This window comes from Cupressus sempervirens, chromosome 1 (assembly GCF_028749045.1).
Source record: "Cupressus sempervirens isolate cs-2001-9-10 chromosome 1, ASM2874904v1, whole genome shotgun sequence".
Taxonomy (NCBI): domain Eukaryota; kingdom Viridiplantae; phylum Streptophyta; class Pinopsida; order Cupressales; family Cupressaceae; genus Cupressus; species Cupressus sempervirens.
The window spans coordinates 705,958,915-705,982,287 of record NC_143118.1 but is presented as its reverse complement, the minus strand read 5'-3'; the positions used below and the strand labels follow the sequence as shown (position 1 = coordinate 705,982,287).

General features: G+C 37.1%; 1 protein-coding gene across 6 annotated transcripts in view; it reads left to right on the top strand.

The window, feature by feature from the left end:
• Positions 1–23,373, top strand: part of LOC149579895 (uncharacterized) — a 155,456-nt gene that overhangs the window by 1,932 nt on the left and 130,151 nt on the right. For 5 of the 6 annotated variants that reach the window (XM_089787760.1, XM_089787775.1, XM_089787743.1 and 2 more), the window contains exon 2: positions 12,554–13,269. In XM_089787760.1, the coding sequence (XP_089643886.1) occupies positions 12,630–13,269 (640 nt within the window). In that variant the 5' untranslated portion in view covers positions 12,554–12,629. Of the gene's footprint in view, positions 1–9,255; positions 9,411–12,553; positions 13,270–23,373 lie in introns of all 6 variants that reach the window. The other variant, XM_089787753.1, reaches the window with a different exon arrangement.

Here is a 23,373-nt window from a genome sequence, read left to right as displayed (position 1 = left end):
AAAGACTTCCAAAAGTAGATGATCTCTATTCTATAAGAAAAACCTCTACCATTGGGGCACAAAGACTTGCAGCAGTAGGGAAATTTTAACTATTTTTCGTGAATTTGAGATGGTAACACAAGCTACAGTCAAAGCTTCAAGTCTATGTATTACCACAATTGCTCCTAGTCAAAGCTTTGGCTCCGATTGCCTCTTAACTCACTACGTTCTTTTATTGAACACACAGTAATAACATGAATCAAAGAAAATAGGCACAAATTATAGTCAAAGCTTTTAATTTGCTCTATCACAATTGCTTCTAGTCAAAGCTTCGAATTCAATTGCTTCTTTTAATAATTTTTCTCTCAAATTCGTACTACACAATCAAATGTATACTTGCACAAGTGTGGCAGAGCTTTCTTGCATACAACAAAAGAGGATGTTTACAATGAGGGGGCATTCCTTTATATAGGCAAAGGAGTTGAGAAAATGGAGGAAAAAGTGAGAGCAACTGAACCAACTTTGACCTAGTCTAACTAACAAGAGCAATTATTGAATTACATGTCATTACACATGTAAATTGTATACATTTAATTACACATTTTCATGTAATACATTCTCTTCAATTACAAACATGAAAAAAGAAGAAGAAGAAAGACATAAGAGAAATGAAACAATCCTAGGGATTAGTTTGAAGGGCCTTGTACTTGGCAATGCTATTCCAGATGATCACAGGATCGAGAGTTCCTGTATTTTGTGCCACTGTATTCACCTTGATAATCATAGTGTTACGTCTTTTGACAGCCTCTAACTCTCTTTGATGAATTGTTCATTGTCATTTAAAACTTGATCTGATCAAGCTTTTCTTGCTCAAGTTGTCATTAATTCTCCTTTGTAGGTTGGCACATTCTGGAATCTTTGACATTTTAAAGACCTTCTCGATGATTTTCAGATGTAAACTTGGAACAACTTTCCACCAACACCTTTAACTTTTGTTTTCATTAATTTTTCTGCTTGTTCTCTTTATTCTCGGCTTGTGTTTTATTGATTGTTCTTGTTTGTGCTGCCTGTGAGTGTCGACCAAGTTTCTTCCTTGTGTATAATCAAACCCTATGCTGTCATTATTTCCTCACCTTGGATCACTCGTGGGAGAAAAGAGGATTACAATCATTGCTGATAGTGGAGACGGTATAAAATTGGATGAAATAATGGAAGAGGATGAGGATATAAACATACATAATCAAGGAATTTCACAGGAAAAGAAAAAGGTGTAGGAGAAACCATCTTACAAGGAAGTTGTCTCTGAAGAGCTTACGACATCTTGCCCACCATCAGGGTGTTTTTCTGGTAAAGTTTGCAAGGTATCTACTGATGGAAACTGAACCGACAGACCATCAACCGATGGAGATAGACTCGGAGGCAGAGGAAATACTGAGTTTGGTAACAGTGGAGGAGAGGAGGAAGGTAAGTCTTCGTCCCATGAACTGAAGACCCTTTCTCTCTCACCGAATGAGAATATGGTAAGAGCTATTAGGGCAGAACAAGCTTAGTTAAAGAATATTGCAGTTTTTTTTGCCTGTTTGGATGAAGACTTTTTACCTTCCCCTAAGCTTTTTGATGAATGGACTTGTAATGTATGGGGTAAGAAACTTGGAATTCATGTTTCTTTTTGAAGAATGATTCAAAAAGGGCTTTTTGTTTTATTTTTCTAAACCCACAATATGCAGGAAAGAATACTTAGTAAAAGGTTTTGGAATGTGGGTAAATCCCTATTTCAAGCCTTCCCATGGTCTTTGATTGGAAATGTTGAAGAAGTCTCTACTAAGGCTTCACCTAGCTGTGTAGAAATTATGAATCTCAATGTTGAGTTTTGGCCCTTTATTCATCAATTATTGAAGCCGATTAGCTCGGTTTTGCAAATAGAACGGTCTAAGACTACCCTTCCACATTTGAATGCTAGGATTTTGGTTGCTTTTGAATCCGTAACTGTGTTTCATGATAATATTTCTCTTTCTATTGATTCTGAAGTTTTCTTATGGAAAGTTTCTCGACTGGGTAATTAAGGTGCTTGTTTTCATTTTAAAAGAAATGGGCATGCGAGAAAAGACTGTCCGGATCTAACTATAATGCAGACAACCAATTTTGAAGTTTCTAAAAAAAATAATAGTAATAAAATACCTAGTTCTGGAAAAGAAAAAATTACAAAGCCATCTTTTGGCAATATTGACATTCATTTAGAATCATTTATACCTACGGAGATTGCTAAACATAAGGATGTCTAGTCTCCCTTAGAGGGAGACTTTGATGCTATTGTCAATCCTTTATTTGTACTTGAGAGTGTGCCTATTAATGATGACATCCCTTCCTCTAAGGTCATCCCAGTTGTTCCCAACAGGTTAAAATCCATCATTTGTCAAAAGGAAAATGTAGACCCAGTACTTTTGGTTGAAGTCCCCACCAAACTTAATGCTCAACAACTAGCCCTTAATACCCTTGTTGAGCAGGCAGAGATGGTTAAGATTACCAACTAGTCTATGGCTGGTAAGAACTTGCAGTTGAATGGCTTGAAGCCTTCAGGGATGGATATATCTCTTGAGAAAAAGATAGAGTCTCCTTTTGTTGAGGTCACCCAAAAAAGAAGCAAGAAAAGAAAAGGAAATGATAATCAGATTTTAACCAATTCAAATGGATTTAAAAGTAAGCAGGTGATATCCCTGATTGCTTTAATAGATTGTATAATAATGGGAAGAACACCTCTAAAGACCATGAGCATGATCAAAATCCATAGCTGGAATGTTAGAGGTTTGGAGATGAATGATAGAAAATATATTGTGAGAAGATGGTGTAATAAGATTATGCAAAAAGATTTCATATTTCTACAAGAGATTAAAGTAGTTGGATTCCAGGCCTACACTATCCTTAAATTGCTTTGGGACGAAGCCTTTGCATTCTATTCCAATCATCAAAGAGGTAGAGGGGGAGTTGCTATACTTGTGGGACCTAATTGGGTTGATTATATTGTAAATAGAGGGGTTTCTCCTTGTCATAGGGCCATGTGGATTATGTTTAGTAAGGATGGTCAGAGCTTTGGGATTTGCAATTTTTATGCACCCAATGACTATAGAGATAGAGCATCATTATGGGAATGGGGTACATCTTACCTGCCTACTACTCATTGGATCTTTGTTGGTGATTTTAATATGGTTGAATTTAGAGAGGAAAAAGTAGGAGGTATTTCTTTTAGTTGGAAAGGAAATGAATTATTCTTCTAGCACAAACTTAAAAGAAAATTTAATGTGTTCGACCCTGTTGAAAGAAGAAAATCTGCTTTCCAAGACATTTGGTTCACTTGGTGTAATAATAAAAAAGGTTCTCAAAGAGTTTATTGTAGGCTGGACAGATAATATGCAGATTCCACCTTCTTTTGCTTTCAAAATGAACCTGGTCACTCTCCTATTTCAGTCAACCCTGCTTCTCTTTCAGATCACTCCCCCATTGCTGCAAAGCTTGAAGAACAAACTCCTAGGATAACTTCTAAGAATCCCTTTAAGCTTAATCTTTCCCTCCTTAAAGATCAAGCCACAATTGGTGCACTTCATCAGGTGACTTTTTTGTGTAAGATGTTAAGTGGCAATACTCAACCAAGAGAAATATGGGAAGGACTAGTAGAAGCTTGGCAAAAGCTCTTTCAGATTATTGGGAAAAAAAGGAGCATGGATATGAATGTGGATGAGACTAGGGCACTAGCTAACCTTAATAGGTTAGAGAAGGAACTTCAGGTCAGAATCCAAGATTTAGAACTAGAAACTGCTCTGATTAAGACTAAAAATTCTCTGAGGAAGATTCAAAACTGTAAGATCCAAGGACAGAAGACTAGATCAAAACTGAACTAGGCTATTGAAGGAGATAGAGGATCTAAATACTTTTTAAATATATCAGGGCTAAAAACAAAAGGGAGCTTATTGAGAATATCCATATTAATGATGAACTCTCTACAGATCCAGAGATAATGAAAGCAACTTTCTTTGACTGCTATTCTCAGCTCTTTGCTTCTGAGATGACTGATGTTGAATATGAGGCTCTTGATAAGTGTCTTCAATTGATAGCCTAAAAAGTTTCAGATGAAGATTGTGCTAGACTCAGTAATCCTATCACTCTAGAGGAAATTAAATGGACTATGAACTCTTTAGCTAACAATAAATCTCTAGGAATTGATGGTCTTCCTGCTGAATTCTACAAAACCAATATAGATTGGATTTCCAGTGAGCTGTTGGCACTTTATGAGGACTCATTCAATAGAGGATCTCTAGGTGGAAATATTTATAAAGGTTTGATCAAGCTGATTCCAAAGAGTGGAGATAAGTCTGATATAAAAAACTGGAGACTGATAACTTTATTGAATATTTCCTATAAGATCATTGCAAAATTGTTAGCTAAAAGAATTGAAGACATGCTTGATAAGTTTATCTCTGTCACGCAAACACGTTTCATTAAGGGAAGATATATATTGGAGAATTTAATAACAAGTTGGGAAGCCATGCAGTAGGCTAAGGAGAACAATCAAAATGTGGCTATGATTCTGCTTGATTTTGAAAAAGCCTATGATAGAACTGAGTGACCTTTTGTCACTGGAATGCTCAAAACTTTTGGTTTTCCAGAATATTTTTGCAAATGGATAGAGGTATTGTTTTAAGACTCTTCTAGTGTTATAGATGTGAATGACAATCTTACCAGCCCTATTCCCCTTGGGAGGTCAATTAGGCAAGCTTGTACCATTGCCCCTTCCTTATTTGTAATAGCTGTTGATTTTTTATATTATATCCTTAGAGCACCCTCCCTCGGTACTCCTATTAAAGGTCCTCTCCTTCCTAATGAAGACACCATACTGACCTTCCAGTTTGCTAATGACACTGCTTTATTCATGGAACTTGAGGAAGGGAATATAGACTTAAATTCTTTTGTTCAGCCTTAGGTTCCAAAGTTGCTCCATATAAATCTTCCGTTTTAGGATGGTCTGACTCTCTGCTTAACTGGATACGGTCAATGTGTTGGCAATGGAAAGACCTGAATGAGATTGTTAGGTACCTTGGTATTCCTTTTGCTGTCAATCCTTCAATTAAAGATATGTGCTAGTGGGTTTATGATAAAATACAAAAGAAACATGTCAAATGGAAAGCTCACTATCTCTCTCTAGCTGGGAGGATTCAAGTTGTGCAGAAAGTTCTGTCTTCACATCATTTATATTTTGCCTATACTTGGCTGATGACAAATCAGCAAATGGACAAGATTGAAATAATCTTGAGAGACTTCTTGTGGTCTGATGGTGTGGGGAATAAAAAAAGACATTGTGTGAATTGGCAATGATGCTGTAAGCCCAAGCAATATGGTGGGTTGGGATTGAAAGATCTTAAAAAACATGCTATTGCTCTTGCTTCTAAATGGATCCTAAAGGCTATATATGGTAATGAACCTTAGAAGGTTGTCATTAGGCACAACATTCAATGCTCTTGCATATTCAAAGGGTAAAATTGGAGAAATATTCCTGTCTGTGAACTATTATTAGGGGACTTTAAAATTAAGATTTATGGCTTTGAAGTATTTGCTAACCTGTGGAAGGCTTGGACTCATTCAAAGATATTCTTACTAGCCAAAATTGCTTTGGGCCCCTCTCCATCTTATATTGTTTCAGATAGATCAATTTGGTGGGGATTATATCTAAATGGAAAACCTTTGGCACTTACGCAAAGTTGCTCAGCCAAACATTGGATTGTATTTGGTGCTTCTCTAGTCAGTGATTTAATTGTGGATAACCCTCTGGATACATGGGATGAAATTGGAACTAGGTATGACATCCCACAGACTTAGAAGAAAACTTATACACTCATTACCAAGGCAATTGATAATTGTAATTTTTCAAAGGTTATTGATTTTGATAACTTTTTCAAACAATTGATGTGGTGTCATGGAACGGTGATTAATGAAGTCTCTAGGAAACGAATATACAATATGCTTGTCTTTGATCTAGAAACCTACCAAAGAGTGATCCAAGGGTGGGGATGGTGCTTCCCCTTCTTAGACTGGTGTTTCTGTTTCCAGGACTTTTGGTAGTCAAACGTTGAACCCAAAAAGCTATGTTTTAGATGGTTACTTTTACTTGAAAAACTTGCCTTAGGATCTAATTTGGAGTCATTGGGTTTTACCTCTGGGCAATGAAGATTTGTGATTCAATTGAATCTTTTGAACATGTTTTTTTTCATTGTGATTTTTCTATCATGATTTGGTACATTTTTCTTGGTAACCCCATTAACTCCAAACCAAGTCTTTGTTGGAGTGAAATTTTAGCTGGTTATGTTGAAGCTTTTGATTCTAAATTCAATTCCTTTTGGTTTGTTCTCACATGTGAAATCTTATGGTTCCTTTGGAAGGCGAGAAATGAAGATGTCTTTTAGCAGAAAAATAGAAGGCTTACTAGGTTTATTTGTAAACTCATACATTTTTCTATTATGTCTTAGGTTTCTCTCTCCTTGGAGATTTCTATGGCCTAATTTATGATGCTAGTTCGAGATGATGTACTTCTCTGTAATGTCCCCATTTTTAGCAAAGTTCTGCAGTTGGCCAAGTTAGTTCACCATCGCGACCCTCGTGAGCTGATAGTGGGATTTGAGAGTCGTAGTTGTGTGGTTATAGGCTTTCTATTAGCCTATGGTATTTTTTGGCTCAGTTTGAGGGACTTACTATTTATAGTAAGTCAATCTGTTGGTTCCAATGAGCTCAGTTGAGTTAGAGGAATTCGGTGATGCTCTCAATTTTTATTTCAGGCTTCTGGTTTGAGCTCCAAGAATCTTGGAGGGAGCGTCTATTTATAGTAAGTCACCCCATCTGGTTCCTTCATCATCTTTCATCATCAGGATCACTTTGGTGTCGTCATATTTCAATTTTGATGCTTCTTCAGTTGTTTTGCAAGACGGGTGAATTATTATTATTATTCATCTAACTATGCTAAGGTTGCTATTTTTGTTGGTCACCTTAGTGTCATAGCTCGTTGGAACCGAGACGAAAAGTTTTAAATCATGGGAACAAGAAACAATGGTCTTACGTGTCAAAATTTTAAGTTATGGTGAAAAAGGTCATTTTTGGAGCCAAAAGCAATTAATAAATTAGTTTATAATGACACTTTATTATATTTTAATGTTGTGTGTGGGAAGCTTCTTAATTGAAGTTCATTTGCAAAACTTTGTGCCATTTGGAGATTATAAATATGAGCCCATTTGATGAGTAAAGCATCCAATTATTTGATTATCTTATCTTTCTTTGTTGTCTTTGTGACACTTTTGAAGTTTTGAAATTTTTTGCCCTTATTGATGTATAAGGGTTTGGGATCTATAAATGAAGTATTATAGATTCAATTCTGAGATTGCTTGGCAAATTGTGCTGAGGAGAAGTTTAATTTTTCTTGCTGCTAGAGGTTGTTCTGGAATTTGTGAAGGGATTCACTGGAATTGTTATCTCAAATTGTGTGTTGGTTAATTTGGAGTTGGTTGAGGGCCAATTTATATCTGTTGTTGGGTGTTATTTTCTATTTGCACTTTGGAAGCAACATTTTCCAAATCTGCAGTTGCATTTATTTTTTGAAGAATTATTTGTTGCTGCTAGTCTTCATTTCAGAGGGTTTCAAGGCATTTCTTACCTATAAGTTCATGGATTGTAACTTCTAAATTTTCTAGGTATTGTAAATTGTATCAACTGGGTTGTTGGTATTTTCTAAAAATACTCAGTATCTAAGTTGATATTGAAATCTGAAAATTTTCAGCTATATATTCCCTATGTAATATCTAAATACTTGAGTTGAAATTATTATTGCAAAATCTTTGAGTTTGCTGCTATATTGTTGTATCAAAATTGCAAAACCTCAAGAACAAATAAAAGAAATCAATTCTTCAGCATAGATTGTTTGAGAGCCAGTTAGGTCATTACAGTGGTATCAAAGCTTGCTTGCAAAGTGTTTGACGAAATGTCAAACAACTGAATTATAAAAGAATTTGGTGTTTGATGAAGTTATATCCGGTTGGGGTTATTGCATTCTCATTCACCCAGAAGAAGTCAAGGCTATACAATATTTGGAGTAGTACAAAGATATGCTGGATCCTGCTGATTTAAACCAGTTAGAGAAGATGGTGAAAGAGTTAACCATTTCCAATGATAAATAGGATTCTACTTCTACTAAAACTACTTATGAAGTTTCACAAACTCTAACAATAATGCACCTGAGGAATATGTTTGGCAGGTTGGAATGACAAACTATTTGCTAAATTTTTTTTCAATCATTGGAAATCAATGGTGGTTGGGGCCTGAATGAAGGATGATGATTATCTCTTCTGTCAACCTCAACTCTTTGATAATGTTGATACTTTCTAATGTTTATATTATTTCTATAAGATCGACATGCTATATATACTTCCCATCTTTGATACATGTGATAGGCACTTGATATGTAACTCTTTTTAGTGCTTAGATGTTTTGTAAATACTTAAACTCTGATACTCTTCTGCTGATTATATACAGCTGAAATGATTGTACTGAATGTTTAAACTATTCTAATATCGAAAAGAATCCACTTACTGAAGGAGCGGGTAATGGGCAAGATGGATCTCTAACTACACTTATATTTTAAAACTACATTTCTATTTTAAAATTGGAATAGTAATACTAATAAACTCAAATCAATTCACAGGTTGATTGTAAGTGTACCAGCTTAGATCTGTCTATTTTTCTATAGTATAAGGATGCATAGGGAGCTCACAGACTCCCACGAAATCCTTTAAAGGCCTCTACTATTAGGGCACACAAACTTCTAGAAGTAGATGATTTCTAATTCTATCTTCACCAACTACTATTGGGGCACATGGACATCCAAAAGTAGATGATTTCTAATTCTATCCTATAAGTTATTTCAGCACATGACCATGAAAGTAACTGATTTTAATAAGATGCATGAACTAAGAAAGTAATACAAATTGTAGGCACAATTTCCAATTTATACCATTACAAACGTTTCTGTTCACAACTTCGAAAAAATTGTTTCTTATATTCACTTTGCTCTAAATACAAATAAGATTTGCATGAACTAAAGATAGTAACACAAATTGTAGTCATAGCTCCCAATTTATATCACTACAATCATTTTGAGACACAACTTCGAAATAAATTGCTTCTTTTATTCACCTTCTTTAAAACTTGCACAAACATTTCACAGTTATGTTTGCACAACTTTTGTAGAGCTTTCTTGCATATGAAAAGATGATGATTTACAATGAAGGTCACTCCCTTATATAGGCAAAGGAGTGAAATAAAAAAGAGAAAAAGGTGGGAGAAACTCAACCCATTGACTAAGTCAAACAAGAAAGAAGACTTATTCAATTCCACTATTTAAGGTATGTGTGATTCGATTGCATGCAAGTCAATTACATGCAACATGTTTTTTGAATTACAAAGCTGAAAACACATTTAAACTAAAGATGAAGAAAATGTTGAAACTGCTGAATCAATCTTGTAGATTATCATCAAAGGCCTTGTGATTGGTGATGCAGTCGCGGATGATCACAGGATTGGGAGTTCCTGTATTTTGTGTCACTACATTCATCTTGATAACCATGGTGTTGCATCTTTTGACAGCATCTGATTCTCTTTGATGAATTATCAGTTGTCAATTGCAAACTTGATGTAATCAAGCTTTTTCTCATTCCATAGTTGCTGTGAATTCTCCTTTCTCAGATTTGCACATTTTGGAGTGTTTGGCAATTTGAAAACCTTCTCAATGATGTCTAGAAGTAAACTTAGAACAACTTTCCCATCAGCATCTCATGAATTCAAAATGCAAGACTTAATCTTTTTCAACCTGATTGCACCTAACCAAGATCAAGATAGCCCTAAGACTCAATCAAATTTGAACACTTCATTTGAAAGCACATTCACACCCCTTTGCTATCATCCACTTTTCAATTGTAACGAACTTCTGATTTAAGATGTCCAGATCTGAGATGTATTAGTATGATCAAGCTGAATCTTAGATTTATGACACCATCTCATCATTCAATTTCTAATTGAATTTATACTTAAAATATGCATCTACAGTCTTGAAGACATAATAAAACATCATACAATGTAATTTACCTCACCACTGATGAAAATTTCTGAGTCTGGAACTAGTTGACTCCCTCACTGCCTAATATATTTGTTGAATCTGAACTTTGCTCCTTCAATTTGTCCAGCCCTTGGAGATATTTCAATTTTGATCTCAATTGCTTATAATACTGTCTCCAAATTCAGATTTCCAACGTGTAACATGCTGTTGCATAAGTTTGACCTGCACTTGCAAAATTCATTCTTAATGAACTCAAGCTGCTCTGCTTGTATGTGATCAAATTTTGGATTTGGTATCAAAAGGATTTCAATACCCAATTTATATAGGCCTGGTGGTGTTTCTATGTTTAGGCCAACTTGGGCCTCTTCCGTTAAATTTGTGCCTCTTGGAGTTAATTTTAAGGCTCCCAATTAAATTCATGGCTTTTTAAAGTTAATTTGACCTGAATTCGTGGCCATTGAGATCAAATTCGAGGCCCCTTATAATTAAATTCGAATCTATGATTAGATAATATGGATCTGCATTAAATATTTGTCATTTAATAATTTATAAATGTTTTCATCTTATCCTTGAATGGTTCTTGAATATTCCAAGGCCTGGACTCACGAGTCCTTGTGATGGACTCTTGTTGCTACTTGGACACACCCAACAACTTATAATTTGATTTTTTTTCCATTTTTTGAGTCATTTGTTCTTTGTGCTTTCTCAAAACAAGGTTTTAGTGTGACTCTGATGAAATGGAGGATGACAAAGACTAAGGACTTTGATGACGAAGCAGAAGAATTAACTCCTCATTTCAATATCTCAACACCTACTAGTTCAAGGCCTGAAAACTTGAGTTATTTTAGGAGAGGGAAAATGAAGATGTGGTCTTTAGTTTTCTGTTTTTCACATTTGGTCCTTTGGACATATCACTATACGCCATTTTGTAAACATTTATAAACTTATGTTGGATATACATTAAAAAATTTGAAACTATGATGAAATTTTGAATATTGAGTTTTGAGATTCATATGACATGTGTAATGTTTCTATTATGGCTCTTCTGTTTTTAAAATGCATTGATTTTCTTTTGGGTAAAACTACACATTATTCTAATGCCGAGTCCTTGTCGAGTTCTTGTCCGAGTCTTTTCCGAGTCCAAGTCCGAGTTCCATTTTTTCAGTTTGCTGAGTCTGAGTTATTCAATAATGGAAACCACCAAGTTGGGAGAAACCAACAAATATCCAGTGGAAAAAACCACCAAGTTAGGAAAACTCACTACGCACCAAGTGGAAACCACCCATGACTAAGCAAATTTAAAACTCATTTAGTGGAAATGCAAGGCCACTTAGGTGAAATGTACAATTGCTTGGTGGAACTCACACCAACATAGGCAAAGCATTGCAAATGGTAAGTGGAAAACATCTTCAACTTAGGGGAACTTGGAAATCTAAAAGTGGAAAACTTGACCTAGGCGAGTGTATCTAATGTGCAGTGGAAATCAACATGGACTTAGGTGAGTGTGTCTAACCTGTGGTGGAAATCAACATGGACTTAGGCGAGCACATCTAATGTGCACTAGAAATCACAATGGACTAGGCGAGCACATCTAATGTACATTGAAAATCAACATGCACTTAGGCGAGTGCATTCAATGTGTAGTGGAAATCAACATGGACTTAGGAAAAATTCAATTCAACTGAAAATAACTTAAGATTTGAACTTGATTTTTTATCACTTCAAGTTGACTTGAATTCACAACCCTGCCAACCTCCTTACAAAGTTGTTAAAGTCCGATTCATTAATTGCCATGATTTTTCATGCTTCCACTAAATTGCCAATCCATATGATCACAATTTTGTTAAGTCTGATTTTTACCAAGTCTAACCTCCTATCTTGTCACAACTATTCCTTGTCTCGCTCTCACTCATCAAACCTCAGCTTGTGAAAATGTTGCCAACCTACAGCAAACTAAGCAAACACCTGCTGAAAGGCAAGAAAAGAGGGGGTCCCCATGTTTCATGGGGCAATGGAGTGAAGACCTCACAATGGTTATTAAATATGGTCAACAAAAGATAGATAATTATGATGGATGAGATGGAAGAAGATTACATTTATTCAAGATTTCATTGAACAGTTTTGAAGGAGCTGCAAATATAGTAGGATTGGTAGATTTTACGTAAACAAACTTAACTTGTTGACTAATTATGCTGTTAATTTAGGCATGTTGTAAATGCTGCATGTTTGAATAATGGGCGGATTGCCTGCATTGTTCTTGCTACTTAGTAGGCTAATAGCCCATACTTTCAACTTTGCTATTAACTTTACCATACCTTCTGAGTCTCTGTTTGTAATAGCTGTTTGCAGCATGTATATGTACATTATAAACTAATCTATGGTTGATTCCATGTATTGTGTTTTGATCGATTGGATGTGGGATTGCTTATGCAGCTGGCTGCTAAGAGAATGTACCTGTGGGGATTACTTCCACAGTAGAATTATTCAGTCATTATTTTCCACAAGAAGTATGTATCCACTCTTTTCAAGTGCTTTACGCAGGGATTCTCTCTGTGGTGACATGCATCCAGTGGTACTTTCTGAATCAAGTCTTCTTCACAGTTTAAATAGAAGACAGCATAATGTCAGCAACTTTATTCGATGGATTGGACAGGAAAACAGAGTGAAACTGTCTCATGTGAGATTTGTAAGATTGAGCAAGGAAAATAATGCATACTTAAGCCTCTATAGAGTAGCCAAACAGTCTGAGAACTTCATGCTAATTTCTGCTGAACATATTGAGAATGATAAACGGCTCTCGACAACACATAATTTGCTGGAATCAGAATCAGGCAGAACCAATCAGAGAGATGGCCATGGCTTGGCAGTCTTTGGATCTAAAAAGAAACACAGAAAACACAAACAACTAGGCTCCTTGGATTCCTATTTCAGTAAGCTTCATGGAAAAGAAGATAAGAGCCAGAGTGTTTCTATTTCACCAGATATATCTGTAGCTACAGATGTTTCTACTGTAGAATTGCAGATAAACCCAGATGAATGTGTATCAGTACTGCCATCTGAAGAAAGTCAATCTACCAAAGAAGACAAGCAGACTACAATGAAAACAGACCTAAATATGTTAGAAAGTAATCTTGAGAAACTAATTGCAGGTAGAATTTTGTACTAATCAAGTTTCTTGCATTTATAACTTCTAGAGAAATCTTGTCACTAAAACCTTCATTTAGCTGAAGGAACAAAAAAAACAGTTTTGATGTTGCAAACTGTGGTATGATACTTTAGTGGATGTGTTATATGTATTTCAGTTTTCATTTAGCTACTGTTCTTCCCCATTTCATGACTGTTCAAATTGTCTGTTTTCATTGAGAAGATTACCGTAATGAAGATTGATGCATGTAGTTAAAGTGGCTCAAAATTGCTTTTCTTCATGATTAAATATTTCTTGCAGTTAGTGCTATATATATCACCACAGATTCGTGCACTGATTTCTGGAAACAGTAGTAAAACAATATTGGAATACTGCTATATTGTTAATGATACAACCATAGCCACATGCATATGGTACAGATCCTACGGACTTCATCAGTCCAGGCTGCAAGTACCAAATACAAATGCTGTTCAGAATATACATGCAGCAAAATACAATAACAGTTATAAGTGCGTCTGAACAACCTAATTCCTTGTCTAGATGTAATATCCCTTGCAAATAATCTGTCAGCTCTGAACATTCATAACCCCCTCTAACAAGATACATAAAAAAATGAAAATAGAACAAACCTTGTCAAGTAGATTGCCAAAATAACTGCTCACAACATGCCCAAATTTCAATATAAATTGATATATGAATGCGTATTCAGATTGAAAGCTTATAGAAATACATACTTGGCTGTCACAAGTGATAATGAACAAAAAATATATCTGCAATTATCTTATTCATACTGAGAGAAAATGGTGCTAACAGGCACAACCAAAACAATACAATTTCCATTGAAACTTCACCACACTTTCCACTATTTGGGATGATAAAATATGCCTTAACATGATATAACAATGTAATATATTTTATATGCTGTTATGATAGCTACAACAAAATTTGGAAATGCAACTCGTGCTTCTCACTAACCAAATTTTTGCAAACTACTGAAATAAACTATGAAATTAAAACCAATCTGCACAATGATAACCTCTGAGGAGATTATTCTATGGTAATCTTCCACTCCTGTCTTAGATAACCTGGTAATCCTCTGACTCCTGTCCTTAGAGAACCCATAAGAAATAGGTGATGTAGCCTATTCCTTCCTTCAAATGGCTAACAAGACTGAGTGCATCTGTTTGCGGATATCACCATCCTCATCCAAGATTAAGGAGACAATGGTTTGCATACAAGTCCTTACCTTGTCTAGATGATGCTCCCTAGTTTCAGTTAAGAAGCGTTAAAAGTTAAAACATTTGAAGAATAATTTTTTCACATTTGAGATCCAACATAATGATAAATGATCTGGTTCTTGCCAAAATTTCTTAAAGTTTATCCCTCTGACCAAAAGTAGAGGCTTTGAGATCATGTAACCCATATAGGCTCCCCACAATCAGCTGTAGAACCCTCTTTAATATGTCATCATTATAGGGGTCTATGGGAGTTGTTATTCTTATGATCACACTGTAACAAGAAGCAACTGTAAGTCTCACTTCATCACATGGATGTTCCAAAAACCTGCATTGAACCAAAGTGAGCATTGAGGGCTGCAAAGCCCAATTCAAAAGCCTCCAATTTGACAAGTCCACTTTGGAAATTGTTGAATCTAATTCTTCCAACTTAGAGAGAACATCATCCAGAGATTTCTTGAACTTCAATTGTAATTAAAGTACATAAAGCCAATTTCCTATTTCTTTTTCTTTCTGCAAATACATTAGTTGTTCACCATTTAATGTGTCATTAAATTCTTCTCAGAAAACAATACTTTTCTGATCTGCTATTATCTTCATTTTTCGTACTCCGAAATGCAACTACTATAGTGTCCTACCCCTAAATGCAACCAAAATTTTGCACTAAGTTATTTTAACAAGCAATTTGCTAACATGTATAAATAATTCTTTGTGAGTTTAGGTGTAATGCTGATGCATATAGTTTTACCTTATTGATTACTATTCTAATGAAAAGATACAAATTCATCAAACAAGCATTGAAATAAATGTCACGAATGCAACCATGAATTTGTAAACTTGTAGATTGCTTCTTTAAAGAATGCAAATTTGAGAAATACCCTAAAACTGTAAACTCAGACTTATTCAGATTGGTGAACCATACATTTTGAATGAAGCCTTGTGTCAATACATATCCTGATGAAACATCAGTCACTCAGTCCTTGCAAACTGTTACCTGTAAGCTCACCCAGATTTTCCAATCTCAAAGCATTTATATAATGGTTTGATGAGCATGCACAACAACTAACAAGTGGGTATAAAATCATAAGGAAAGTCCAGGTATGAACCACATGAGAACTTGAAGTTTTTGATGAATCATATTCACAGAGTATACTGCTTGCATCTTAAATTGTAGCAAAATACATGAATAGATTGCATCAGCACCAACTCATTAAATAAAAACTATTACCAGTCAGCAGCAATTCCAAATTCTCAGTCCTCTTGGTACCAAGTGGAGTAATCAACCATTGACATTTTCACCACATACACAGGTCATTGAATTCACAACATCCATATAGAGAGATATTAACCAATGTCTGTCTAATGGCAGCAGTAGAATGAATACATAGAAAATTGTTTGGATGACAGTCAAAATCATTCTTGAATGAATCTCCAACTCCCAAACCATCACCATATGCATCTCATAGCCCAAACTCTTACTGCTTTCAGGACCAGAAGAGGCTATTTCCGAAATAGCGATAGAGATAATATCTGTGCCTTAAGATTGAGATTTCTATAAACAAAGGATATTTGACAACCATTCCATGATAGATACAACAAATAACTGTAGCTCACCCCCCCGATACAAGGCTCATAAATAGTCATTAGAAGAAGGGGAGTTGCACAATGTCTGGGAGTTCACACTACTGTCTGCACTTCAATTTGAACCAAATCAACAAATAGCAAAGCTGCATCTCGTCAAAACTGTTCTAATCTTCAATAAAAAACCCAGACAGTTGCTCTAGGAGTGGATAACTCAAACAAGGAAGCATGGATGATTTTCCAATGCTCTGCTCAATCATGGGAAACCCGTATCTACACCCACCTCACAACAATTTGATGGTCTAAAGCTCTAAACATATCTTTGTACAATATGACACTTAGCAATACAAATTCACTGGAATATGAAAGCAGCTTCTTCGAATGCATTCCAAACAAGGTTCAGATTACCCTTCAGAAAGTTTTGGCTTCTATAGCTTATACAAGGAAGATAGATCCCTCAACTATGCTCAGCACGGAAAGGAACCATTTCTCAATAATGGCTGCATCTCTTCAAATATTAATTCAAGAAGTCAGAGACCAATTAAAACACTGCTTCCCTAAATATTTTGCCCAAAACTATACATTCACAAAGTATCACTTGTTCTAGTTTTTAAGTGTTTTACTTTTAAATTTGAACTTCTAGTTTTGGATATTGATAGCTTATGTTGACTTTTGATTTTTTAAGTGTAGACTAAAGTTATGTTTTTTAAAATTTTATAGCAATTACTTATTTTTGCCAAACGTAAGTTATTCTTTTAATCAAAAGTTCACTTTTAATTTGTAGATTGCTCACAGATGTAGTTTTTGAAAGATCCCTGATTTGTAGAAAGATCATATCATCCACCTCAAATGTTCTCTCAATCCTGTGCTTGTCAGCGTACATCTTTTGTTGATTCTGGGCCTGATGTAAATTCTCCCTAAGAGATCTCATGACATCCTGGTTTTCCTGTAACCAATCTTGAGCCAGGGGTACTCTACTGTCACTAAATGCCAAATCAGTGAAAGATAATGCCTCATATCCATAGAGAGCTCTGAAAGGCGTCATGCCAATGGACATATGATGCGTAGTATTATAACAATACTCGCCCAAATGCAACCAACGCACCCATGCTTTTTGCTGTCCTGACACATAGTTACGCAAGTATCCCTCAACCCACTTGTTGACTATTTCTGTCTGCCCATCAGTTTGAGGGTGGTAACTAGTACTAGGTGTCAACAAAGTACCTTCTAGCTTAAAAAGTTCCTGCCAGAAGGAACTCATGAATCTGCTGTCCCTATTACTCACAATGGTCTTGGGAAGACCATAAAGTCTAAACACCTGTTTGAAGAATAACTCAGCCCCTTGAGATGCTGTAAAATCTAATGCAATCGGAAAGAAGTGGGCATACTTTGTTAGCTTATCCACAACAACGTAAATGCAATCTTTCCCCTGAACCCAAGGAAGACCTGTAATGAAATCCATTGAGATCCCCGTCCACTTCTGTTCCGGTATAGGTAATAGTTGCAATAATCCTGCTGGGTAGGTATGCTCTGACTTTTTCTGCTGACAAGTCATACACTCATGGACATGGCGTAAAACATCATCTTTGAGACCCTTCCAAGAGAATCTCTCACGAACCGCCCTGTAAGTCTTACCATATCCTGGGTGTCCTGCTATAGGAGTATCATGGAGAGCATGCAAAATTTGTTCCTTCAACTGAGAACCTGGAACAAGGTAAACCCTGCCTTTGTAGTAGATAATATCATCTACCACACTGTATCTGTCATCCACTATCAACCCTTCCAAGATCTCACAAGCATACTGATCCTTGGAGTACTCAACTAAAAGTTGAGCCTTCCAATCCGCTGAAATCTCGCTCAATGAACATAGGGCAGCCAATGAAGGTTTCCTAGAGAGTGCATCAGCCACAGTATTATTCTTCCCCTTTATGAATTCGATGTCAAAGTCATAAGTCTGAATTTTGCTAACCCATTTTTGTTGTCGATCATTGAGCTCTGTTTGATTTAGGAAATACTTCAGACTGTTATGGTCTGTTCTCACCACAAATTTGCTGCCAACAAGATACTGTTTGAACTTAGCTAACGCATGCATAATAGCAAACATTTCCTTATCATAGGTAGAGTACAACTTTTCATTGTTTTGCAGCTTCCTACTCTCATAGGCAATGGGGTGTCTATTTTGCATCAACACTGCTCCTATATCCAAACCCGAAGCATCACACTCTAGGATAAATGGCTGCGAGAAATCAATTAGTGCCAAAATGGGGCAACTACTCATAACCTCCTTGAGTCTATCAAAGACCCCCTGTGCTTGTTTTGTCCATCTGAAAGCCCCTTTCTTAGTGAGATCTGTCAAAGGTGCTGCCAACTGCGAGAAACCCTTCACAAATCTTCTATAATAAGCACACAATCCAAGGAATCCTCGTAACTCAGTAATGTTCCGAGGAATTGGCCAATTCTGAATCGTTTGAATCTTCTCTTCATGCACCTTCACCCCTTCAGCACTGATCACATGACCCAAATATAACACCTCCCTCAATCCAAACTCACATTTGGAGAGCTTAGCAAATAGAGACTGACTCTCCATTATGCTAAGTACCTCCTCGAGATGTCTGAGGTGGTCCTCCCAAGTACTGCTATAAATCAATATGTCGTCAAAAAACACTAGAACCGATTTCCTCAATTGCTTGTTGAAGATATGATTCATACAGGATTAGAAAGTAGCTGGTGCATTGGTAAGGCCAAAAGACATTACCAGAAACTCATAGTGCCCGTAGTGACAATGGAAGGCAGTCTTGTGTACATCCTTTGCCCGTACCCGTATTTGATGATAGCCTGAACGAAGATCAATCTTAGAAAAGTAGACAGCCCCATGTAACTCATCTAACAACTCATCAATGTGCGGAATGGGATATCTGTTTTTTATTGTCTTCTTGTTCAAAGCTCTATAGTCTACACACATCCGTAGAGTCCCATCCTTCTTCTTAACCAGCAATATAGAAGAAGCAAAGGGGCTGGAACTAGGCCGAATGAAACCCATGTCCAATAGCTCATGAATAGTCTTCTCAATTTCATCCTTATAGGCTCTAAGATGACGGTATGGGGTAGTAATCACTGGCTTCGCTCCATCCTCCAACTCTATACCATGCTCAAACCCTCTATCTGGTGGTACTCCAGGAGGTATATCACCAAACACTCTACTGTGACGACCCATCACTGACTGAATGTCCACATGAAATACACGATCATCCTGAGATATGGGTGTTTTGGATTTAACCAAAAAGTGTGTAGCCCAAAGCACATCATTATGCCTAAGGATGGTCTCCATCCTGCGAGAAGTCACCTCTCTAGGTCCACCATCTGACGCTGCCCTCAAAATCACCTTCTGCCCACTAGAAAGAAACTCTAATTGCATAAGGTGGTGATCAATAATGTAACGCCCAATACCTTGTAACCACTGCATGCCCAAAACCACATCATAATCTTCTATGGAAGCACATAGAAGTCATCAATCAAAGTATAATCTCCCATCTGAATACTAAGTTGTGGAATCCGCTTGGTACAACCCAAGATAGCACCATCAGCCACCTTCACTCCAAAACCACCAAACTCCTCGTACTGTAAGCCACGCCTCTCAACTAATTTCTGATCAATAAAGTTATGCGTAGCACCTGTGTCTACCAAACTGGTGATCGGCTTACCCTTAAGTGTACCTTTCAACCGAAAGGCATGAAACTTAGGATAACTGGAGAGGGTAGCCATAGCTACTTTAGCTAATGCCACAGGCTCAGGGGTGTCTAACTCCAACTGTGTCTGAAACTGCTCAACATCCTCTGTATTATCCTCAATATCAGTAACAGGAACCTCCTCATCCCTAACTCAGAAGTCACCTCAATCAAATGAACCTTTCCTTTACCCATACAACCGTGTCCTGGTTCCCATGGTTCTTTGTAGGAAAAACACAACTTTTTCCTCCTCAATTCATTCCTCGTCTCCTGATTCATCCAAGGAGTTTTAGATGAGGTCCCTCCTTTGTTCTGTGATGTATTGGCCTTCTGTGCAGGCCGTGAATCTCTAAATGGTTTCTTATCTGCCTGATAAGAAGTGGGAACAATATCCAGTCTCAATGTCACATCAATAGCCTCCTTAAGAGTAGCTGGTTGGAAAGCATGTACCAACCCCTTTAGCCTATCCTGCAAACCCTCAATGAACAACATCACACTAAGTTTCTGGGGCATATCAGGTACCATAACTGCAATATGCTGGAACTCATTAATATAGGCTTCTGCATGACCAGTTTGTTTAAGGTGAGCCAACTCTCTGTAATAAAGTTCTGTATCCTTACGGTCAAACCGTGCAATGAGTCGCTCGGTGAACTCAGTATAGGAGTGAACTAAGGCATGATCCTGGGTGACCAATCCATGGTGCCACCAATCATAGGCAATCCCCTCTAAATGCAACACAACAAACTGAATAGCCTCACGCTCAGGCATGGGCCTTAATGAAAGATATATGTCTAGCTTGTGGACCCAAGCTCGTGCGCTAGTGTCTCCTGAGCCATTATATGGGGCCAATGTAATCTTCCCAGTAGCTCTGTTGAGGTCATAATTCTGTTGTTGCTGTGGTAGTCTATTACCACGATCTCCCCTGAACCTGTTTGTATCTCTACGTTGTGCACAATACTGGGGAAGAGGGAAGACGTCCCTAACCTCAGGAGGTAGAGCTCTCCACTCAGCTGTGGCCGCCAAAACTGACTCCTGAAACCCCACTTCTGGTGGTTCCACCTGTGCTGGCCGTTCATCTGGTATGAATTGGGGAAGCAATGGCCTATTTGTAGTAGGTGTATGATGGCGATGCCTCCTACTGGAATGAAGGGAGCTCCCAACTGAAGAATGGGACTGATGGTTGCACTGACTAGCAGCCACTGAAACTGATCTACCTTGCCTGCCTCTGTGTCCACCCATTTCCAAACGCTCCAAGGTATCCTGTAATCTGTCTAAAGCCTGAGCAATCCTGGGCTGAGTAGTGAATAGGGTCCGCACCATCTCTCTTTCTTCTGCCTCTGTAGGCATGCCATCGCCAGTAGCACCCTGTGCCTCACCCATAGTTGGTATCTGTGTTTCTGGTGGCCTAAGGTTGCGACTGGTTTCTCCTGCGCTCGTAGAACCTGTGTATTTCTCCACCAAGATGCATAGATTTGTATTCAATCCACCAACTAGTGACTACCGAGATGCCAATATGAATTATCAAAACTTTTTAGCTAGTACCCAGGTGCTGAAATGAATTATCAAAACTTTTTATCTAATACCCAGAAGCCAAAAACTGTTGTAATAATTTCTCACAAACCCTACAGGCTGGTAGGATGTAAGCTCCGATACCACTGAAAGATCCCTGATGGGTCTCTGCTACTAATCTGCTGTAGCTTAATTATATTTTTTTCTTTTTAATTTTCTTTTTCCTGTTTATTAAAGTTTTCTTGCAGAACTAGACGGAAATGCAGAAGAGTTTTTGTTTTTGCATTTTTGATGATTATTCAACATAGAAATGAGAAGGAGCAAATGATATGAAAAGAGTCTGAAAATAAATAACAATATGCAGCAAAATCAGAATTGATACAAATCGTACCAGGCAGATCTTTGAATTATAGAGCCAAATAAAGGATCCAGTACATTTTCCTTAACAATGACGCCAAACTAGCTGATGGAAAAGGACTGTGAACATGCAAACGTCTGTTGCTGATTATCCGACTCTCTATATTTCAAAGTGCTGCAAATGGCAGCTACTACTGCAAGGCTCACTTTCCCATGTACCAATAATCGTGCCCAGCTAAACAATACTGCAGACCCAAGCTGAAATGGCGTCCTCCTTCCCTGATAACAGTTGATACCACTGAAAATTCCAAGACCAAATACTGCTGAGGGTTACGTCCCAGCCAATAAATACCTTGGGGTTTGCGTCCCAGAATAAAATCGCCCAAGCAGAGCAAATTTGTAAACAAGTTTAAAATGCATAATATGAATGAGAAATGGTGCCTTCATCTCCTTATAACCCCTTCCAAAGCAAATCGAACCCTAAAGTGACTCCAAAAGGCGTTGGGTTACAAAAGTGATTTAAGTCTTATTTTAAAGTGGCAATGTTACTAAAAATGACCATTTTTTTCCATAGACATAAATCCGTTCACTGAATCGCCCTGAGACCAAAGAGAAAGATTTAGAAAAGTTCAAGACCTTTCCAACGAGCTATCACACCAAGGGGTACGCATCCAAATGAGGTCAAAATTCCCCTTATTACTCCAAAATGGCTATTAACTTAGCCTTATTTAATTATTAAACACTAACTTAGGAAATATTAAAAATATAACCCAAATAGCTACAAAATGCCCAACTGACATCACAAACCATAAAATCATCTTGTCACCTGTCTGTGACTGAAGTTGGAAATCAAGGATCCATTGGCAGTCTCATCCCTAAAATCTAGGGATGCTCCTAAATTTTAGGAAACAAGCTCTATCCCTCTGAAATTGAACCCAAAGAGCAAACTCATGGAAACCCAACCCTGTGCATGATCATACCTCCTAAAAAGTAAGAATGAACCCCATAAATATAGGAATTGTCTCTTAAAAACAAGGAACGTCTCCCAACTGATCAATAACCGCTAGAACACCAAGTCCCCAACACTGAATAACCATACTGGGTCTCTATCCAACCCTGTTAGCCTACAAAACCCCATAATAAGCTGACTCACATGTCTCTGCTAGACTGAGCTAGAGTGGGGACATGACAGTTTCTAGGGCCAAAGAGTAATCAATCAGAAGGAATAGATAACACGACATAGACATAGTTGTTAACCAGGGAAAACTCTCCCACTTGAGGGAAAAAACCCAAACACACAATAGTAACACTTTATTGAATAATAATAAGAGTCTGATTGCAAATCTCACAAAGAAAACCTAAATCTAAAGATAAAATGCAGTTCATGTATCCTCTCTAATATAATGAAAGCATAGCATGGAAAAAACTCTGCACAATAATAAGTCACCACTGGAAACAATTTTCACTACTCCAGAACATAGCCTTCCATCATAATACCAAAAATATAAAAGGAAGAAGGCACCACATTGAGCCCATGAAGAGTCGGGCTCTTCATTGTCTTTGACAATACAAAGTCTGTCATTATCATTCAGGTTATGCCACGACACATGACTCTTCAAATGTCTGCAATTACACAAGAACAAAATCTCTTTCATTACATAGACCGACCCAGTATAGAAGTGATAATTGCTGTTGTAAATG